The sequence below is a fragment of the Acomys minous genome (assembly GCF_964271855.1).
Source record: "Acomys minous genome assembly, chromosome: 5".
In the NCBI taxonomy this organism is placed as follows: domain Eukaryota; kingdom Metazoa; phylum Chordata; class Mammalia; order Rodentia; family Muridae; genus Acomys; species Acomys minous.
The window spans coordinates 37,785,281-37,808,518 of record NC_140494.1 but is presented as its reverse complement, the minus strand read 5'-3'; the positions used below and the strand labels follow the sequence as shown (position 1 = coordinate 37,808,518).

Below are 23,238 nucleotides of genomic sequence, written 5' to 3'. Positions count from 1 at the left end.
GAATCAACATGGACACACACTCACAGATGACAAATGTTCTCTGTTCTGTATAATATTGATAAGATTAGTGCTGCTGCAATGGCCTTGAAATCACAGGTGTGCGTTTTTCTTTCTCAGCAGAAAATGGGACACATAATTTTCTAATAGACAGAATATTATCAGTTGAAAAATGATACCTATTTCAAAGTCTAGAATATATGCCATGCCCCTTCTGGAAAATGATATATTACCCACACATGTATTGCTTTGTCAACAATAAAGTATGCTATTCATAAATGGCTCAATTTGGCATCTGCAGAGACCTTGAAACATGCAAAGTGATGCCCATAATCCACCCCCAATAAATAAATTGATGGTATTTTTATATATAAAGGGCTGGGAAATTATTTTTCATGGAGGTTAAGCTTTTCTTGAAAGTCTTACTAATGAATTAGATGCAGATTTTAGTGGCTGTCTCCTGCAGTTATATTAAATTCAAAATAAAATGTATTTTCTCCCCAAATTATCCAGTGAGTGAGGCATAGACTATGACTTGAGCTCAGAGTGCCAAGAGTTAGGTGGAGAGGCGTATCGCTGTCCAGAACTGATTTCAACTGCATGGGATGCATACACTGTGGGGTTCGGGCATCCCTGCTTCTTAGGTAAGTCTTAGCACTTACGTCATCAAAGTCAGCAATGATCTCATTCAGGAGCCGAAGGCATTCCAAGCCTTCCTTGTTTACATCTGATTCCGTGTAGAATTCCTTGAAGTCTGGAATGGAGGCAAACATGACACAGACGCAGTCGTAGGACTGGTGGTATAGCTCCTGCAAAAAGAAAGAGAGTGCTTGGTGACCTTCACACAAAGGCCCTTCAGATACGTGAGCTTGTGGAGACTGCAACAGTCACAGAGAGTGGGACCCTCTCCCTGCAGACACACAGGCAGCATCAGCTACTCAAGTGCTGCTTTGACTCAGGGCTGTCCACCTGTTTCAATGGAACCACCTTCATCCTTCCTGGAAGATGCTGTTGATACTGACCCACTGACCTGCAATTTCCCGGTCCTGAGCCCTTCCACAGCCACCATAGAGATAGACAAACCTTCAAAGTGCAGCAGATACCTTCAGCCACCAGCTATTCGTGGGAATGCTTGGATGAACTTGTCCTCTTTACCTCAGACAGTTTTTTATCCATCCAAGGCTGGGTTTGGATAAAATGCCCATCAGCCAACTGAAGGGATGTAAAATCCATTCAGGAAAGAACAGGACTGTATTACAGTAGGGTGTTATGGCTCCATCCTGTGGATGTAAGTCTATTTTTTTCTTGTCTCTTGAAATGAAGATAAAACTATTCAAGTGATTCCTTCAATTGTACCAGAAAGAATGAATGACACCCCTCAGGCCACTTATTCACAGGGTATGGAGCCCCAGCTATATCCATTTGGAATATATTTTCACTTCAAGTAGAGAGAGAGAGACCTGAGGGACCCAACGGCTTTCAGCTGGCTTGGGAGATGAGTTAGGACCAACCTCAGCATTCGTAGCAGACCATGTAAGCAAGTAGCTCTCTTGACTAGATACTGCTCACCTTCTCTTCTGAAAAAACCAATCATCTGCCACGGTAAGTAATTCCCACAGTAAGCTGAGACACTGCACCTCTGATTCTAAGATTCAGGTTTCCTAGAGGACTATATTTGAAACCAAGGAAACTCCTGTGGTTTCCAGATTCCCTGGCACTGATGGAACCTGCAGGATTGGAAGCATCATCTGAACCCAATGTCAGTTCTCAGCCTCTGGATTGGATGTGAAGCCCGAGAGGACCATATTCTGACAGGTGGGCGTCCTAAGCTTGGCCACAGTCCAGAGGTTCTGAGGACTGGACGGAGGCATGAAGACAACCTTTGAAAAGGTTCTGCGGTTCATCTGGGAATGGGTGACTCACACAGCTACTACAAGCACCACCAAACTCACATGCGTACACATAACGATACTGTTGAACAAATGACAGGAATCACCAAGAAATCACTTCTGTGTCCACTTTTTCCCTACTAACTTGTCAATGTACCAAGTTCTCCCCTGATGCTTAATGAAACCCTGGGATGACTCTAGGGGTCTTCTTGTCACTCAGGGAAATTCAAAGTCCTTTCCTCAATAATTAAAGGGCCCAGTCCAAGGAGTGACCAAAACCCTGGGCCTGTTATGTGGTGAGGTACAGTAGGATTTCACTCACTCAACTCTAATTGATATTCCTTTGACCAGCCTTCATCTGCTAAGCATGCTCTTCAGGATGGAGAGCACAGGAGAAAAGGTGATTGGGGTACAGGTCAATTTCCTGTGGACTATATCACCCTGGGCAGTGACTCCTGGCTTTTCTCCCATGGCTGTTTGGGGTCTTGTTGATGACTACTTCCTGTCTGCCCTTCACTGGGCTTCTGCCAGTCCTTGGTGGTGAATAGTGAACACGCACCTGGTTGCTGTTGCTCCCCAAGTCCTGTGCTCTCAGCCTAGTCTGGCTTCTCGGATGGAGCCCATTTACCTATCCAGGGAATGTTGTGAATATTCATTTTCAATCCTTGTCCCCGAGAAAAACAGCCTCTTTGCCTTCCAAAGCCCTGGCTGTCTAGTTCTGGTCCCAACCTCCCAGCTCTGTGGGTCTAATCACACAGTCATAGTTCATTCCTGGTATGTTCAAATTTCAGGATCCCGAGTTTCAGGAGCTTCCCAGGACCATTGGGAGCCCTAAATGAGTCAGTACTAGGCCATAGGTTATGGGTGGGGCCTCACTCTGCCCCTAGGATAAGTCATTTTCACTCGATTCTCTCCTCTTCCAGGGTCTACTTTCCTAGTCAGTTCCACACAGGTCAACAGTAGAGCATGCAGAAGCTCTGCTCACCGTTGAGTGCTTTCTTTGGAATACAATAGCTTATGTCCATTGGTGTTATAACCCGAGAGTTCCCTAAACATACATGTACATATGCACTCATATACACACTGTTGAAGAATGTCCAGGCTGCAGTAGTTAGGGACCAGATAGACCAACCACATATACCCTGCCTTCGAGGGACTGGAGGTTGGAGAGAGAAATGAATACAGAGAACATAAAAACAAATGGCGATGACTGTTGCTTATTCCCAGGAACGGCAATGCCTGGGCATCTCACCAGGCTGGGAGGAGTTAAGCATCCAGACAGTGTCTGCCGTTGTGGTGGTAGATGTAACAGAAGTGGGCTAAATGAGCAGGACCAGCAAGGTGGCCAGTGGGTACCAATGCCTGGTGTGTAAGCCTGTAGATATGAATTTGATTTGTAGAATCCATGGTAGATGGGGAGGAACTAGCCCATAAGGTGTCCTTTGACTTTCACATGAACACAGGACACACGTACACCTTCATTTACATAACACATAATAATAGACAAATAAAACCCAGGAACAGCTAGAGGTATAAGAAAATCCTGTATCACTAATGAAAAACTTATTAGTATGACTTCATTACTCGTGGTCAACAACACATAGGTTTCTGAGAAAGCTGCTTAGTTCAGAAAACACAGATGATGGCGAGGAACGCACATTTTGACAAGTTTGCTGCACCCCGTACCCCTAGACTTCTCAGCTGCTCACCATACTTTTTTTTTTTTTTTTGATTCTTCACTTCAAATTTTATTTTATTTGTGTATTGGAAGTTAATTTTATTGAGGATATATCTCTCAGAGTGTAAACATTATACATTAAGCATCATTAAACCTGCAGTAAAATCAACGCAAATTACTGTACCGGGTGGGGCATAAGAAAAGAGCAGTGGATTGGACCATAAAACGTCCGTTCCTATGCTCCATGCTCAGCATCGGTGTAAGCTGCTCCAACCCTCCCACGAGATGATGCTGCAGCCTCCTCACCCAGGTTGACTTTCTCTGGCGAGGAGTTCATCTGTCTGGTTTCTCTCTGCTGCCTTCACACTCTTTCCCAACCCACAGCACAAATCTCCCATGCAGAAGACTGCTCAGCTGCTCTGAATGTGTTAGGCATCATCCTGGCAGTGCTAAGCCTAAGATTTTAAATTATGCCCAGTTGGAGATCTGTCTGCTTTCTCTTGCTACTCAGCAATACAAAAAAAACCCGACCAGCATATTTTATTGCCCAAGCCACTTGCACATCAATGACATAGTCTTCTCAACTCTGCTAAGTATCATCAGGTATCTATTTCTCTCCACTCAAAATGGACAGAGCCAGGTCTGTGTGTGCTTGTGTGGAAAGCTCTGAAATCCACCAGTCTCATAAGCTATCTCATTGTCTCTGAAATCCCAAAGCCTTGAGATTCTCCCAAGGAACCTGATGGTCTGGAAACACTGGCGTGTGGACTTTGGGCTTTGGCCTTCTTACTTTGACTCTATCACATGTGTGCTGGTGAGGAAAGTGTCCTCTGTGGCTGGACAGACAGAAGTGGCCAATTGGAGAACTTATTTGGGAAAGCTGCACCTCTTGATACATGCTCAGAACTTTAAATGATTAAGGAAGAAATTCTGAGTTGCGTTGATGTTGCACAGGCGTGTTGCCTGTGTGCATGCCACAGCACGAGCATACGGGGGGTGGGGGGCGGTCAGAGGACAGTTGGTGCAGTTGGGTTTTTTTTTTCCTTTCACCATGTGGATCCGAGGGACTGAACCATAGTCATTAGGCTTGGTGGCAACCAGCGCTACCCACGAGTCACCTCACCAGCCTGGAAGAAATTCTGAATAACGAATTATTGCTTTGGTACTAGAAGATTTACTTTTCCCGAGACAAGGTCTCCCACAATCCTTTTCTGATTCAAGGCTGGCCTTGACTTTGCTATGTAGCTGCAGATAGTTTGCAACTTCTGATCTTCCTGCCTCTACCTCCCACGTGTTGAGGTCACAGGTATGAGCCATCACGCCTGGCTTATGGACTCAAGACATGACGCTAAGCAAGCAATCCTGGCAACCAAGACGCATCTCTTCGCTTCCCCGGATGTCTCTACGAACAGCCAACAGCCCCTGCAGAGGCCTTCAGCCTCCAAGCCCCTCTGCCCACCGAGCCCGACTAGCCCCTGGCTTGCCCGTCTAACCTCATTCTTCAGGCTCCTGGCCAGGAAGTGTTCAGCCACGTGTGCAGGAAGCACGTTCTCCAGCAGCACTCGGTTCAGGTTCTCCATGGTTTCGATCTCCTCCCTCTCTTTTTTGAACTTGTTCTTCCATAAGAAGTCTAACCTACAGTAATATTCACTCTGTTACAAGAGGACACAGAGGTGAAGAAACAATAGGCATCTTGTCCTGCCAGAGTGGAGGTCATAAAGAGAAAACAAAACAAGAAAACAGAGCAGCTCAAAGAACTGTCGCCCTCCCTACAGAGCCCTCTGTCCCACCCAGGCATCTGCTGATCACCTTAGAATACAGATTTGCAAAGAGCAAGCCAAGGAATGAGCAAGCCCCAACAGCAGTGTACTAGGGACTCTGGAGCTTACAAGTTACAATGGCTGTAGGCTTCCCTCTAGGTCACCAGTAGTCACTTGAATTATGTTTTGAGGCGGCATGGTAGCATGGAAATGATGACTAAATAAGAAATTCGGGATGCTTACTGGGCAATGATTTGTGCCACAGAAGAAATACTGTAAGTTCCTGGTAATTCGCCTTCAGAATTAGCAAAGCAGTCTCTCATACCACAGTTATATATGTGTTCATTTTAAAGTATGGATTTTTGCATTTAGCATTGCACTGTGGACTAAGAATGCCACTATATTATAGGCAAGAAGGCATACCGATGTTATTCAATTAGGAAAGGGGCTGCTGTTAAAACATGCATGTTCATGACTTATGGTATATAAAAATATATGAGCCAGTTATTATTAATACTATAGAAGTAAAGACACCTGTTAGCTGACAAAGGCCCTCTTTAGCCTTGCCATCATTTTGTGTCTCCTGTGATACCTGTAACTTAGTGTAATGAAATAGCCTCAAGTGAAACCTTCTGCCAAAGCTGGGCTTCGTGGAGAGGGCGACTGTCAGCACAGGGAATGAGTTACTGACACACAAATGCAAAGGAGAGTGACACTAAATATTTGCTACTGTATTGTTTGAGTAATTATAAAAATTACAATACAAATTGGAATAGTGCATGTACACACACACACACACACACACACACACACACACACACACACACACAACCTCATGCACCCACCTCATGCACAAGTAGGGATTCTAAAAAATTAAAAAACAAATCCACACGTCAGCCTGAAGGAACAGCATTCATTCATTAACCAGTTTGATTCAAACTACACATGATACATTAAGGAGGATTTCCTTATTTGGTGAAGCATTTATTTCCACCTCACACAGTGAGACATTAAAAAGAAAATAAACTAGTCAGAGCTTTACAATACAGTCAAATTTCTCTCACAAATATATTAATAGAAACTGCATCATATACTGACTTAAAAAGCCCTTTATCTTGGGAAATGCATCATCTATTTGGAATTTGGGCCAAAGGGGATGGTGCAGCTGGTTTTAACTAGAATAGAAGAAGCAGACCATGGCAGGGTATCAGGAAGACACAGGTGAATATCCAAAATCAGGCACAAATGACAGCAATGTAAATGAGACCACTCCCCAGGAGCCAGCTCAGGCAGTAAGCCTGCGGCATGTAAGTTCAAGGTTCCCATGGACCATTGCAAGAGGCTGCTTCCGGCATCACCGGCAAACATTTTGTTAGCCTCCCATTAGAGTGAGATTCAGTAATGTGGAAAGTGCTGCACGGCATGGAAGTGATTGTTTGTTATCTATCTATCATGTATCTGTCTGTCGTCTATCTTCTATCTCCTCAGGTGTCCACCTGCACATCTTCCTGATGGTTTGAGTAGGATTTACATGAATCCCTGGAAAGTTTAAATGTTGGAAATTTGGTCTTCAGCATGGTGATGATGGCATGGAACGTTTAAGAGGTCAGGGGTAGTTTAGTGGGAGACCTGGAGTTACTGACGGTGTCTCCGTGGGAGGGACTCTGAGGCTTAGAAGACCATCTATCTAGCTTCCATTTTTGTGATCTAATCTTTCTTACCCACACGTTTGCAGCACAGTATGATGTACCCAAGATGGCCTTCGCTATAGCCGAGGGCCTTGCTCTTGAATGTCTACAACTTTGACTATATGATACAATTCTGTTCTTTACAAATGTAGAATGTCTACCATCTATCTATTAATCTATCTATCTATCTATCTATCTATCTATCTATCTATCTGTCATCTCTATATTTATCCATCATTTTTCACATCTCTAGCTCTTTTTGCATGTTAATTATATAATCTAACTATATTATCAATTATCATTTATGCATCAACTCTCTAGCATATAATCACCATATATATATATATATATATATTAATATATTCAGCAATCAAACTCTCCATTGGACTACTTTTTCAAGCAATGAAAACCACGTTAGACACTCTCTCCTATGATAAGCAGTGTTTGTAAGAGAAAGTCAAGTCGAAAGGCTTAAAAGAAAAACAAAGGGGTCTATCTCAAGCATGGAACTGCCCTCGGGGACAGTGTTCAATTCATTACAACTGGCTTGAGATAGACACCTTGGACATAGAGTCCGTGTGGGTATATTTGATAGGGATCTGGACATGAACTCATCTCGGAGGTAGGCTGGGCTCCAAAACCAATGACTGTTATCTGTGGAAGATAACATGAGAACAGAGAGGGTGCTTTGATGCAGAGACATGGGATGGCCATGTGAGACACCCAGCAGAGAGCAAGCATGGCCTGGGTGACTGTGAATGATCTTTAGGCTGCTGATTGGCTCACAAAGCTGGCACATCTCTATTGCTTCAAAAGAAGGTGGTCATGTGCAAAGGGGACCACACAACAATGAATGTAGCTCATACAACGCCTACACTTCCATGTCACAAACCAGCTAGGAAGTATTCGCTCCCGGGCCATGAATACCACGGCCTATAAATAGAGGCAGCTGCTTGTAACTTATTTGTGATTTGGGAAGGGAGTGGAGGCACAATTCTTCTTATCCCAGATGATTCCTGTGATAATTCTGGATCGAAGCTCAGCCTCCTGGCCTGCTATGCTGTTTCCCATGTGCCTCATATACAGATGTGTGATTCACAGGCAGAGGCTACATAAGTGACTATGAAGAAAAACTCTGCACCCCTAGGAAGCAATGCCCTGCCCAGCTTTGGTGATGGAGAGAGTATGTATCATCATGTTACGGAGAAAAAAGGAATGCTGTCTTATGAAGACTCCTTAACACAGTTCCGCAGGTGCTTGACCATAATATCGAACACTCCCTTATTTACTTTAATTCTGTTAGAGAGTAATGAATCAGCTTTCAGTTAATGGCCTTGACCAGAGTTACATAGTGGTACTGAATGTTGGCCATCCCCACTGCTATTAAAAATGGGGGTTGGATGGGATTCAATTTGACTCTAGCATTTCAAAATGCTCTATGATGGCAGGCGATGTGAGCAGTGATTAGTACAACAGAGACTTTGGACATAGCATCAATGGCAAGACACAGAGAATCAGGCAACTCACAGAGGGGATGCTATGTCCTGAAGAATGGCCACCTGGTGTTGTCGCACAAGGAAGCTCAGCTCTCTTTTAGGTAATTTGTTGGCTACCCTGGGAAGCGTAGGGGCATGGCTGCTTCATGAATGAGAGCAGCAAGCTGGTCAGTAGTGAGAAACAAGCAATAAACAAATGAGCAAGTCACAGGAGAAGCAATGAGCCAAAAAAGCAGACAGGATGTTACAACGGCAAGCCAGAGAACGCACACTGCAGAAATGCAGAAACTGAAGGGCTGAGACAGGAGGGCTCATATAGGACTTTTTTCTTTTTCTTTCTTTCTTTCTTTCTTTCTTTCTTTCTTTCTTTCTTTCTTTCTTTCTTTCTCTCTTTCTCTCTTTCTTTCTATGCAGGGGAGTGGCTAGCTTAGCCTTGGGACTACTGTTAGCTCCTAGGATGCATGCATCTCTTACTACATAAGTGCTGTGGTAGAGGAGTGTTCCAGATGAGGCATGCTAGGCAACAAAACAGACTCTGCTCGACTGTGCAGTCATTAATAGCTACCTAGCAGGGAGTCTGGAAGTCAGACTAACAGTCATGAGTCTGTAGGCATTTGCCATGACTTCATGTGCTTATTTAATAATGTGCCTATGCTGAAGCCTCGATGGCTTTTCAGTGCAAGCCATCCACTTGACTTCACACTGCCAGTATCATACACTTTGAAAACAGATGTTGCAGGCAGAGCTGCCTGGCTTCGGCTAAGTCTTACGGTCACCAGTGGCTGACTTTGTGCAGAGGCAGAAGCATGGGAAGCCTTAAGCTCCTCCACTCATAGCCTCCCCTGGGAGACCAGGAGCAGGCGGGGGCCCTAAGAATGAGCAATGGTTTCATTGGCATCACCGAATACAATTTTTAGCTGAGAGCCATACTTTAAGGAATGGTTACAAATGAAGCAAAGGCACTGTACCAACTTTCAGAAGAAGTGTGCCAGTCACTGAGCCAGACCCATCCAAAGGGAGTGCCCCATAACTCCAGCTGGTTACAAACTACAACACATTTGTAGTTTAAGATTTAACAGGAAATTAATTGATTCACATGTCTGCTGTTCTGAAATGTCCCCCCTGGGTCAAAACAAGCTTTTCCTTCATATCTGGCTCATACCTTGTCTGCCTACTTTTCTCTTAAGTGGCCAGATGATTCTGAATCTTAAAACATTTTTCTGTTACACAAACATGGCTACAACACATATCTGCTCCTCAGGAGATGACAGAAAGAACTTCTTACCTGTCTGCCCAGAACAAGCAGTGTGATGAAGAATATTGAGAGGGACACGGAGCCCATGGTCTTCAGGTCTTTCCAGATGCCTGGTCTATTGAAAAAAAAAAAACAAACAAACCACAAACCAACAGGCAGACAGACAGATGGACAGACAGATCACAACACCATACAACATGCATTCAAGACTTAGAATCCCAGTACTGACAAACTTCAGAACTCCCCAGCACATTTCCAGATTCCATCCCCGTCAAGTACACATTTCAAATATATCACAAACCCCAATTTGCATAAAAAACCAACAAAAATTGGGCCTGCATGTTGAGGTCTGCAGTAAATAGAAATATGTGCAAATTAAAACAGTCTTTGACTTTGCACTGAGCTGTACTGGACATCGTAGAAGGAACTTGCAGAACGCTAAACCATTCCACTAGTGCTTGTAGATTGAGATGGAGAGCGGGCTATATGGTTTCTTTGGTGTTTTCATTATTGCTCTCAGAAAGACACAGCTTTTAAAGAAAATTATTGAGTGTATGAGGTATAAAAGTGAAACAAGGGACTTAGCTTCTACAAGGCCCTCCCACTTGTGACAGGTGCAGTTCTACATAGTGTTGTAGCTGATTGCACATTCTCAGTGCATTAGGTAACCCCACATCACAGAGACAGGAATCCCATTCATTGCCAATCTGCCCTTAGATCCAGGTGAACAAGGTCAGCCTACTGCTGAGCTGGGCTGGGCCTTCTCTTCTCACTACAGCGGCCGTGGCTGTGACTTTAAGCACAACACAATTAATGCAGGGAGACAGCGACTGCAGTTCTTGGCAGTGTCCTACATTTTCTGGCAAAGCAACTTTCCCACATTCAAGTAAAGGAAGAGCTGAGAAACACGGGGTAATTTGCCTAGATGCTGTCACACGAACAGCGCGGTAGCAGGCGGTCACTTTCTCCATAATATCCTTCGTTGTGAGTGTCCATTTTTCCCACTGAATGTTCAAAGGCAAATGAGATGCTAAGACGTGATGTGTCTCCGTGGGCTCTGAAGGAAGGGAGCCTGGATGTGAACTGTGAGCTGAGGGACTTTGGAGAAGATCTTATGGATGTCACCACCCTCATCTATCAATGGGGATATAAATTTCACAGACAGAAAGAGAAGTGCAAAACATAAGGGGAGGTAGACTTCTGCAGGAATCACCCATCCCCAGTGACTTAGACTCTGGAGCCTCAGAGCTCTGCAGAAAGACAGTGAGCATCTGGGCTCCTCCCTCTGGGCCACAGCTGTGCATCTGGGCTCCTCCCTCTGGGCCACAGCTGTGCATCTGGGCTCCTCCCTCTGGGCCACACCTATGCATCTGCTCTCCTCCCTCTGGGTGACATCTGCTGTGGCTTGTTAAGAGACTGCAGTCATCCATCATGAGGAGGTCCCCATTTCTCCAAGAATTACGAGAAAGGCACAAGGCTCCTTTTCTGTTTCACTGGAGATGATTTTACGACATGGGGTCCTTCTTGGCCTCAGGCAAATGTGTCTAATGGCACAGTTTGAATGGCAGGGGAAGGGAGGTACCTAATAACAATGGTGACATAAGTAAATTTTCAACATGGTGATGGATGGTTAGTAAGAGCAGCACAGCACAGCCATGATCCCTGGAAGGTGCAGTTTGAACCTGGCATGCTTCTGTTACCTAGCTTTGCAGGTGACCTTTCTCCTTGAGCAGTGGGCTAGGAGGAGAAAGCTAAGTATACAGGTCATAGTTTTGTGGTAGTTTTGATAGTGACATAAAACAGATTTAAATGCCTTTTGATTTCCAGGTAAGAGACCAATAGCCCCAAATACATAGAGACAGTGAATCAGAGGCAGGGGCCTATTATGAATTCAGAACCTGGTGGAGGTTTCCGTTTAACACATAGAAAGTGCACATAATGAAGCCACTGGGGATGCCACTGTGAGGATGCTTCACACTAATGCCTTGTGACTGAGGTGGCAGCAGAAGGGGTTGACACCACAGTCCCACCTGTCTTTCATGCCTTCCAAATGACTTAAGACAGCAGTGAACTGAGAGTGGGGCACTGGGAAAGCAGCAAAGGGAAAGCTTTCCTTGTTGGACTTGGAGGTGAGAAAATCAGACCTCAACAAACCTTACAAAAAGCAGCCCACAGAGAGGCCCCAGAACACTGTGCGCTGGTGAGTGAATGCCCTTCTCTGTTGCGTTATTCCCTGTCCATCGGGGAGAACTGCATTTTCTCAAAATGTTCTCTCAAAAGCATCTTTTGTTGAGTAAGCAAAAATAATTATCAACTGTTAACTGTTGGCTGCCTCTCCTCATGAGAGGACACTTGCAGACAAATGATGCCCAGACCCTTGAAATCTGAAAGCTGGATTCTCCACAGGAGAGCATGTGGGTGAGCAGGAAGGGGCTGAGACAAAAGAAAGTCCCAGAGACATTCCTGATGGCCTAGTCCACTGTTCTGACCCCTCTATCAGTTTCCCACTGCAGCTGCAGCAAAGGCACTGCCACCGAGTGACTCCAAACCAGAGAACTATGTTGTTTCATCATTTTGGAGGCTTGGAGTCTGAAGGAAAGTTGAGCTTAGAGCTGTAATCCTCCGATGACACCCAGAGCCTCTTCCCCATCTCTTTCCAGCTTCTGGCAGCTTGCTGGCTACCTTTGGTGGTCTTTGGCTTGCTGCTGTATTTGTCACCCCAGGGTCTGACTTCATCATCATCATCACTGGGCGACCTCAAGTGCTGTGTCCCTGTCTCTTCACATGGTCATGGTCTTCGAGGGTTACAGTCATTCTGAGCCCACCGTCCTCTTGTTTGGTCTCATTTTAATTTAAATTTATCTTCAGCTGTTTTATTTTCCTATAAGCTCTCATTGTGAGGTCCTGGGAGTTAGAATGTCAATCTGTCTTTTTGGGGGAGGGGGTAAAGGCAATGTCGTAATTTGAATCATTGCATGGGTTCAGCCATTTACCAAAAATGATAGTTCTCATACTTTGACTCACTCTTTTGTTTCTCTCTACGGCCCTCCCCCCATGAAGATGAAACCTCTTTGATCTTCTGTGCTTGGGTGGTGGGGTGTCAGGTGGCAAGACTGCTGGATTGTGAAGGCAGGAGTGTAACCGGAAATGTTTGTACCAGGGATTTCTAACGGGTCGGTGATGTGTGCTTTCTTTCTGTCCATAAGCTAGCCTCCAGGCACCTGGGCCCCACACATGCCTGTGGCCATACACTAATGTGCAGCCAGATGACCATCTGCCTGAAGCTGCTAATGAGCAATCATGCTGACCCTCAGGATTCAGGAAGCCAAATGAACAAAATGCCCTGATAAGCGGGGCGAGAGAGGTGGAGGAATCACTGAGTAAGCCAGTGTCTATCCTGAAGGCAAGCCGCTCTGATGAGGCACGCAGGGCATTCTCATTGCTCTAGGGAGGTGGACATATGCGCATACAGACACAAACACGATCTCACAGATGCAGGAGATGCTCCCTGGGCATTCAGGGAAAAGTGCCCTTGCTGAAGCCTGAAGCTGCTCCCAGATGTTGCAGTTAGGCTGGGGCTAATGTGAAGACAGCTTCTGGAAGCTGATAAGAGGAGGGACACGGCTGTGGGTGTGTGACCACAGCTGGCTATCCACCCCCACCTGAAACCTTTGATGGACACATATGGCACTCTCATCCTTATATTCTTGTTTCTAATGCAGCTGATTATAACAGACTAAATTGTAAAGCTGGTTCTAGCTAGAAGCTTCTGCCTATGAAGCCACTCCATAGACAAGCCTCCGAATCTGAGGTAATCAAGAAAGACTGTGGCTGCATCATGGTGGCTGTGTTAGCCCTCTGACGTGGGGCAGCTATGAGTTAATCATGAAGAGGTGACAACGAAAAGATAATAGTACAACTGACAGCATTTGAGATACCTGTAAGGTTGGAGGGCGGTGACACTGGCCCAGTGACTAGCAGCCAGCTGACAGTCAAGGGAACCACTGACGAAGCACACAGAGATGGAGACACAGGTGCTTCAGCCACCCCTAACTGGGTGGGCATCAGATGAACAGACAGAGGAGTTCAGTAGCTTTTCCTTTCTTGGAAACCCCTCTACTCTGGGAAATTCCTTTCATGTTCCCTTAACTTCTCACCTTTCCTCAATTTCTCATTTTAAGCTCCCTTTCACTTTGTAATTTCCAGAAGAGTCCTTGTCTTTGATTTTTCTTTTTTTCATTTATGTGAGGCACAAACGCAGAGCCACTGTCCTCAGGTTTATCTTTTTGAGTGTTTGGCACTTCAGGAGCCTGGTTCAATCAAGCACAGCAGGGCTGCGAAAAAGTCCTGTCATGCTAAGAAATGACTCAACACTTCTAAGAAGTTCACATTTGGAGGCCTAGCAGATTGCCCAGCAGTCAAGAGCATGCACTGTACTGCTCTTCCAGAGAACCGAGGTACAGTTCCCAGCACCCACACAGCAGTCAACAAGGATCTTCCTGACATCCCTTTCTGGCCTCTACAGGTGTCAGGCACACACGTGAAACACATACATACAGGCAGGTGAACCACTCATACACATAAAAATAAATAAATAATTTAAAGAACTTTTCCTTAAATTACATAATCTATTTTATTTGAAACACCTCAAAGGAACCCAGTTTCTGCTGTGCTGTGAACAGCACACTAGCTGTGATAATGTATTCTCAGGTTACTGGTGACTGGGATAACTCAGAGGTCTCCTCTCTAGGGTTCTGATCTGGAGCCTACAATACACAAAGAAGAAGCCAGTGGGCCAGGGATGTAGCTCAGTGGTAGAGAGCTTAGCAACTGCAAGGCTCTGCACTTTTGTCCAGCAACACACACACACACACAAACACACACACACACACACACACACACACACGGCAGCAGCAGAGATACCCATCACTTATCCACATAGCATTCAGGGCTCCCAGATGACTTATCTTTTGGCATTTAGTTTGTTGGCTGTCTCTTTACTACAGCATTGCACTGGGATATACTTATCTGGCTTTGGCAACAAGAGGATTTTGAGTCCTCAGGAAGCTTTAATGATAAATTAGTCAGGAAAAAAAAAGCTTTTTATATCATGTCATGGGGTGAATCTGTCTGGCCCTTACTCTGCACAGGTCATGAAGCAAATGACGGGTTCAGAAGTCAATGGTACCAATGTAAGAAAGCAGCCCAAAGATCTACCTGGACTCAAATTAAGAGAGAGAGATAGGGGAGGGGGAGAGAGAGAGAGAGAGGGAGAGAGAGAGAGAGAGGGAGAGAGAGAGAGAGAGAGAGAGAGAGAGAGAGAGAGAGAGAGAGAGAGAGAGAAGAAGAAGGAGGAGGAGGAGGAGGAGGAGGAGGAGGAGGAGGAAGAGGAGGAGGAGAGAGAGCCCTGTCAGAATGCCATCATGCCAGTCTAGATGTGAGGGCCAGGCAACTGGAATATGGACATGGTGCTCCTACACATGTTCTGCCAGCTGCCTCAGGGAGGTGGTGCACTGGCTATTTATGACCATGACTGCCCTCCCCCTCCTTGGCCTCTCCTTCCCATCCCGCATCATCTAGTGACTTTACTGGGTGTGCCAAAGGTTGGTATGAGACATAAGGACAAGGGTCTAGGGCTGCTGCATGCCCAGCAACAGTCCAGATGCTACCCAGGACAGGTAGCCCAAGACTTGGTGCCTTTTCAGTGAGACACAATGTTATTCCACTGATAACTGGCCAAGGTAATAAGTGGTGCTTGGAGAGTGCCCTGGAGGCAGCTACAGGTCAGAGCGATAAACACTTGGCTAGAGAGGCAGTAGCCTCTCCATTATCACAGGTCTAGAGATACTGATGCACCCTTATTGATGCAGTTCTGAGTGGGAAGCCAATTACGCAATGACATCGAATGCCAGGGGACTGCACAGATTTAGCAACCAATTTGAAGAGTGGACCATCAGAATTCTATTCTGCAGTCTGTGGGAACGAGGTTAGGTTCACTATCCTTCACCTAAACAAAACAATTTTAAAAAATAGACTGTTTCTACAGATGAGTCCAAACGCTCTGTGTCAGGTGGAAAGCGATGACTGCATCCTACAGAAGGAAAGCATGGGATAGTTTGGAGACCTATGACTTCCTCCTTACACTGCTCTGCTGGAGGGCATCGGAAAACACAACACACCTTCCTTACCTTTGGAAGATGGCAGAGAAATAGGCAAGACTGGGGAAATTGAGATATCAAATTTCAAAGTAATTTAAAACAATTGCAAAAATCAACTTGGACATATTATGAGAGAATGTATAATTAGAATACATTCTAATGAAAAGAACGGAGATCTTAGATGGATTGTAGGTGTTTTGAACACCCAGCACTGTCTACAGAAGGGCAGATGTGAGGGTCTTCTTTCTTGAGGCTGTCAACTAGTTCAGTATCCCCTGACCCCAAGGTGAACAAAATATATCAATGCCAATTGTAGACACTGATGTTTTCAAGAGATGCAGGAAAGATGAGGGAAGCAGACACATTCCACATGGAGGGCCTGGCCTCAGGCCTCTTAGTGATACTTGCTGGCTTTGGATTGTCCACTGCGATCCTGGAGAGGGAGCTGACACTCAAGTTGGGAAGGTGAATCTACACAGCCATATCTGGAGATCCTAGTTCAAACTTCTGGAAGCAGAGGTGGGAGTGGTGGCCCAGGCCTTTAATCCCAGCATGCAGGAGGCAGAGGCAGCAGATTTCTGAGTTTGAGACCATCCTCGTCTACAGAGTGAGTTCCAGGACAGCCAAGGTTATACAGAGAGACCTTGTCTTAAAAAACCAAAAATCCAACCAACAAACCAAACAAACAAAACCTCGAGAAGATGCTGAGATCTTGATGTGTCTGCTGCTATATGTTCATGTGCTGTGCCACCCACGAAATATTTATTTTACTCCCATTCCAGTTTTGCCACAGTGGCTGAGTCTACAGAGTTCCCCCTTGTCACCTCTGTTGGTGCTCTTCACCATCCATGCCTCTCCACAAACAAACAAACAAACAAACAAGCTCATGTCTTACTAATGGCTGGTGTCCATGAAATGATAAATCCTCCCTCTTGAGACTCATCAAGCCTTCAAGAGAAGATGCTCATTAAAAAAACCCAATGGCACGTTATAGATTATGCAGTAAGCCTACATTACAAGAGTGACAAGGCCAAAGCACTTCCCTCCGATGTCAGTGCCCTCATCATCGTCCTTAGGAACACTCAAGATGGTCAGGAAGTATTTGCTAAGAACAGTGGGAGAAAAAGGACCTGGGTTCTTGTCTAGGACCTGGTATGGCACCTTTTTCACAGACAATATGTAGGGCTGTTGAATAAACTCAGAGGTATGGTAACATCTTGCACTTTTCAAACATATCCTTCACCATGAGGCAACACAGAGGAAGCAGTTATTGCTGATGTTGGGATGTTGCTGACCTGCCAGGAGTGGACCGTTAACAGCACCCTCACCCCATGCAGTCTCGTTTTCCTCATGAAAAGTGTTGCCACATTCATGAATTGGTAATGACACCTTTGATGTCATCTTATGAATTATTCAATGATCCGAAGCTTTTCTGGTGCGGACTTCTGCTTTCTTTGCTAGCCCTCTTGGAAAAACAGAATTCAGAAGAAGAGAGGGACAAATCCATGGGTTTGCCCCATCCTGTTCAGACCTTCTCTTCACACTGTAATTATCACGATCGATGTCCATTTGGCTCAGGAAAGGCCGCTCACCGGGCCATGATGAAGCATGTTTGCCAGCTGCACTAGGCAAGCTGCACTCATATCTTTAAACAGAGATGGCCTTTCTCCAAACTCTCTTTTGAGCGACCTGACCTCAAGGAGCTGCAGAGGTGGGAAGTTACTGAGGTGAGGAGACTTCATTACTGCCAATGTTTGCACTTTTCATATGTTTTGGGAGACATCATGATTGTATTTCATGTATTCAGCACCAAGAACATGGCAGGCAATTGTGTAGGCAAAGCAGCATTCCGGGATCTCTTTTTCTTGATTCAATAGGATTAAAACCCTCAAGACTCTGTGTGTGTGTGTGTGTGTGTGTGTGTGTGTGTGTGTGTGAGAGAGAGAGAGAGAGAGAGAGAGAGAGAGAGAGAGAGAGAGAGAGAGAGAGAACAATAAATTAAAGGGCCATGTTCAATTTATTGAGGATAAAAGTGTCAACCGTCAGTTTCAGGTTGGGAACAGAAGATACTGGCTATTTGGCATCCCCTCAGAGTGAAGTCTGGACCAGGGAGGTAGGCCTTCTGCAAACACTGAAGAACAGTGAGGAGCAAGCCCACAAGTCTCACTGGAGGGGAAAGCTGCCGACTACTATAGCCAAGCTGTGGTATCAAGTGAGTGGGTGTGAGGAAATACAGAACAAGGAGGAGATGAGGACACAGGGACTAAAATAGGTATAGAAAGGGGCATGGCCAGGCGGAGTAGAGCAGCACAGTGGCTCCAGTGGAGTGCCTGGGCTGCCTGGTCACCTCTAAGCTAGTTCCCTCCTGGATGGGCATTTCGGTTTCTGGGATTTGAAGATGCTCACTCTCCAGGCAGCAGGACCAGACATCATGCTTGAAAATATGTTCCATTTTCATATCAGCATCAATAACATATCATATCATACCATGTGTCAATAAACTAGGCAGCGTGTAGGGAGATCTTTACCACCCAGACAAAGCTTTGGAAGCTCAGTAAACACAGACAGATAAATGTTGGGTTGATTAGAGATGTTGGAGTGACACTAAACTGCTCCTGGGGGTTTTCATTTGGGGGTGCCATAGGCTGCTGTTAGAAGCCATTGTTAAGTTGGAGGCAGTTTGCTCTTCTGTGTTTCTAAAACTCTTCTTTCAGCTGAAGAATGTATTGGCGGGGGTGGGGGTGCTGAAAAAAAAATCACCCAGATCCTACAGGTATCTGTCAGAGAAGGACCACCATCCTCCTAAAGGAGAGTCTACAGTGGGCAGTGGGTGCAGCCTCTGCAGAGGATGCTGGCTTCCACTTGTCACCACTATAGGTGTGAGGTCACTGCAATTCCAAAGCAGGTACAAAGGTCTTGAGAAGAGCAAAGTCGCTTGATAAGCTCCCGGCAGCCACTGTGCTGCTGCGGGGGCCTCTAGGACATTGTGTCTGTTAATGGGCTTATTCCCATCCCCAGGAACAATAATGTCCCCATCCAAAGCTTTATAATCTGATTTCCCCTTTTGCTTCAAATGTGTAATGTATCTCAGCACTTTAAATTTAATAAAGGGAAATTTATTAGGTCCATCAGCTGTATGCATAAACAGCAATGCTGCATTTGTTTAGGAAAGTGGCACAGGCTCACCAGCTACAGTAGAGAGATAATAAAGCATGCTTCGCTGGGGATTTTTAAAAATTTATAGGAAAATTAACTTCTGGTTTCATTCTCATCTTGGCTAAGGAATAATAACATTCCCTTAATACAGTTATGCCTTTATGGAACTTTACGTCCTCAGCTTGATTACAGATTCTCGGGTTTCACAGCATGGAGAATGGTGAAAATTAAATTAGGTGATAAGAACTGCTGCAGTTATGTTTCTCAAAGTTTTAGTATTGATAAGAAATGTTTGGTGAGGTAGCCACCTCGCGCACCTGGAGAAGTGGACACACATTATCAGCACAAAACATCTTCCTGGGTCAACATTTCTATACACACACTTGAGCACTCTTTTTGTTAAAGAAAGGACATGATAGCAAGGGCCGGAGGTGCATGTCAGTGATACAGCACTTGCCTGCAATACACAAGGCCCTGGCTTACACCCTCCAGGGCTGCAAACAGACCCAGCATAGAGAAATGCTATGGTGGAGAAGGCAAGAAATCAGCAGAAAATTCCGGATATGCATATAGACCAATGCTTGTTGGGAAAAATCTTGCTATTGAGATGTGAAGTGGATGATGTGATGATTAAAACACTCCCTTTAAAGCAAAGATCAAATATTCTTAGAAGCTTCTGGAAGCAATTTGATAACAGAAAATGTTCCCGAACATAACTTTGTCAACCAATAGATGCTTTTGTGTGATAAGACCCTCTCACAATATATTTTTCTACATCTGATCCCGAGGCTGGAAAAGTCAACAGGATGCATTTGTCTTGGGAGTCAGATTTCTCACGGAGCAAAAGAAGTTTCTAGGTTTGACCTTTTCCCTCTATGCCGCGGTATTTAGGAAAACTCTACAACGAATATTCGCACCATAACTTGGGAAAGTAACTACTTATTTCCTTTAGTCCCTTTTCTTCCGAACCAACCAAATGACATTTTGCCTTCAGATCTTTCTCCTAGGGCAAGCTGGTGATTTCTGGGTACATGTTTGGTGGCTGTGAGCTGCTGTGGAAAGACTGTGACTGGCAGTGTGGAGGGATGGAGACGCTGACACGGCATTGCATCCCACTGTGTATGGGACAACCTGCAGCAGAGAGGGGCTCAGGGCAAAATGTTCACAGGGCTGAGTCAGGGACCTCCGAAGTGCCTCCATGTTAAGCTGGGCATGGTGCTACATATCTGTTGTGCTGTGCTAGCCACCGGAATGGCTACAGTGTGAGTCATTTTAGCTCAGGGTCACCAACATAGGGATACCAGAGAGAGATTAGGGTGAGGGTCTGGGGGTGGGAGGACTGGGGAGGCGGAAGGGCGCAACTGACGCACATGGAGGGAGGGCGGCTTCATCTTATACAAATCTTCTCTTCAAAGCATGGCCTATTCTTCACATGCATTCCTCGATATGTAGTCTATGTTATCAATAAGAAAAACACATCTCACCTACTTGAACTATCTTTTCAAAGAAACTTTCTCACTGCGATCGCCGACGGCAGCAGTCCTGATAATTTTCACCGCCCATAAGATCTACATTGCCATAAAGGAGCTAAGGATTAACAGAGGCAGCGGGGGAGGGGGGTGGTCTGCTCACCTGTGAAAGAGGACCTGGCTGTAGGCATCTAGGACGTGGGCGTGGCTGTGCAGCAGAACGGTGTTGTAGCCCACCAGTGCCACCATCATGATCAGCATTTTTAACTCGTAGTTCACCCTCAGGAAAACGGAGCAGGAGATCAAGCCCAGGATGCAGCTGTATATGAAGTACTGAGACAGGGGAAGAGGACAGAAAGACAAGCGTTTAGAACCGCTAAGAAACCCCAGCCAGTTAAATCTGGGGACACCATCCAACAGCTGGGGTGACCACGAAAGCGGGCTGAGGCAGCGGGTGTGCACACCTCTACCCTCGGATCTGATGGTTCATGCCTGGCTGGGTTTGCTTCATGAGTTTCTGAAACAATCTGGCATAACAAAACCAAAACAAAACAAAGACCCCCCCAAAAAAAATACTACACGGCCAAACATTTCACAAAGAGTAACACTACTAAAACTGAAGACACGTTCTGCAGAAATGCCATGTATTTCACGAAAATGAAATGCACCGTGCACATTTTTGGAATTTTTAGAAATGATAAGAGGCAGAATCTTTCTTTGGCTTGTCAATTTGTTGACTCATGAAAGTGATTCATAATTCACTGCAGACAACTCCATTAAAAGCAGCAGACTTCCTGACGCTTTATTCAAAGAGAACATATATGTCAGCATAGACCCACAGGATGTAGGCTGAGAGCTTAGGCCATGGATACACATGGAGTTGGACAGGTGCCACAAGAAATTAGAAGCATTGTGTAGGATGCTGGGACACTGCTTGTCAGTCCACAGGAAGCTGTAAGCCTGCCCACTTCCTTGACCATCCCCTCCTCTCCGTCATTCATCTGTAGGCAGGCACTGGAGAGCCCTGCATTTGGCCTTCTTCCATCACTCATTGTTAGTGCAATGACTTTTGGCTAGTAATGTAACTGCATCTTCGTCGTACAGTGAGGGTCATGATGCCATCCTCATAGTTCTATGCAAAGAACAGATGCAGAAAGCCCAGAGCCCAAGCCCTCCAGCCAAGACAGACTTGCCAAGGGGTCAGGGGGAGTACCAATTCTGAATGCTTTCTGTTGCTGCATCATGGAGATTTTAAGAACAAGGAGATGGATTTCTATTCCAGTGTTCTCAGGACAGGAAGAACATGGATTGGACTGGTTCATAAGGCATCCAGTTATGATTTCAGCTCAGTGAAGCATCATGTGTGAACTCATAACTCAGCTAAGGCATTCCCATGAGTCTACATGGAAGGTTACTGATGTTAGCTCCTGAGTCCTGTTCTCATGGAAGACGAGGGTTGGAAAAAGAAGTTCCAGTGGCCATAGAGCAAGGTTTTGCTTTGTAACAGGGGTACCCTACTGAATGGAGGCATTGTGCAGGCATTAGGGTGAATGCTTTACTGTGGAGAGAACTTGCCTCTCACATTCTTCTCCTCAAAGGAGCCAGCAGTCCCAGCCTAATGATACAACCGTGTCACTCTAGCAGAAGTTACGGTTCTCTTTGCATGGGTGCCTGGCTGTCACTCTCCACTGAGGGTGGCAGGTCTTGTGAGTTAACAAGTGTTGTAAGCATACACTGTTCATCAATGATTACTCAGTGTTGCTTCTCCACTACTCTGACCCTCCACAGAGCAGAGAGAGAGACAAAGGGCGGTGATGAGATTGCTCAGGCCGGTGTGGACGAATGAAATAAGAGAAATGTGAAGTCTTCCTCACCTTACAGCGGGTTTCTTAAAATCGGCCCTGATTACATCTTAGGTAATTTGTCAAGCAAGCCTTAGGGGGCTTCTGAGGACTCATGCATACAATGTGCTTCTGCGCTGTCTTGCCTAGGCTAGCCCCTTGGTGGGCTATCCACTCTGTGGTGAGCCCCAGAAGACCAGAACAGAATGTTGGTAGTAATTTGATAGAATTAACTTGGCTCATTTGAAACTAACAGAACATGAAGGTCTTTCGTGCATGGTTTTTTTTTTAATTGGCTCCCTTCAGTTTTGGTGATCCACCTTGTATTGTCTCAAAAGCATTAAAGCACAATGGATTGGAAATTAAATGAACAAAACAAAATGAAATTAGGGTCTTCACAAAAAGCGCATATAAGGCCCTGACTTGCAGCCTGGTGGGTCCTTGCTCAGGTGACAGAAGGACCCCAAGCTGCTCTCAAACTGTGAGGGCGCCCCAAGGGCTGAGTGCGGAGGGTGCCTACTGTGGGTTCCTGACCTATCTGCTTCCCACACAAGGTCATTTCAGCAAGGAAGAATGTCCTACATCTTCCTTGTGCCACTCACCTCAGAGAACTCAAGTGGAGATGATTGTATACAACAACACAGGGAACTCATGTGGAGATTGTATACAACAGTGCAGAGAACTCATGTGGGGATTGTATACAACACAGAAACTCACGGAGATTACATACAACAGTGCAGAGAACTCACGCGGAGGCTGTATACAACAACACAGAGAGTTTAGAACAGTGCCTTGCCCAAATCTACAGAAAATTTATGTTTTTGGAATAGAGTATTAAGATTTTGTCATTA

At 45.4% G+C, this 23,238-nt stretch overlaps 1 protein-coding gene and 1 long non-coding RNA gene across 2 annotated transcripts in view; both read right to left on the bottom strand.

Annotated features, from left to right (window-relative positions):
* ADCY2 (adenylate cyclase 2) overlaps nt 1–23,238 on the bottom strand; it is a 358,775-nt gene that overhangs the window by 18,886 nt on the left and 316,651 nt on the right. The window contains exons 18-21 of the mRNA XM_084782845.1: nt 20,710–20,879; nt 9,794–9,878; nt 5,058–5,216; nt 660–806 (exon numbers count right to left, since the gene is read on the bottom strand). Coding sequence (XP_084638971.1) covers nt 660–806; nt 5,058–5,216; nt 9,794–9,878; nt 20,710–20,879 — 561 coding nt within the window. The remainder of the gene's footprint in view (nt 1–659; nt 807–5,057; nt 5,217–9,793; nt 9,879–20,709; nt 20,880–23,238) is intronic.
* Nucleotides 9,899–14,421, bottom strand: LOC311598075. The gene is made up of 2 exons (XR_014779474.1): nt 11,126–14,421; nt 9,899–11,092 (listed from the first exon to the last, which is right to left on the bottom strand). It is a non-coding gene; the product is annotated as an uncharacterized lncRNA (long non-coding RNA).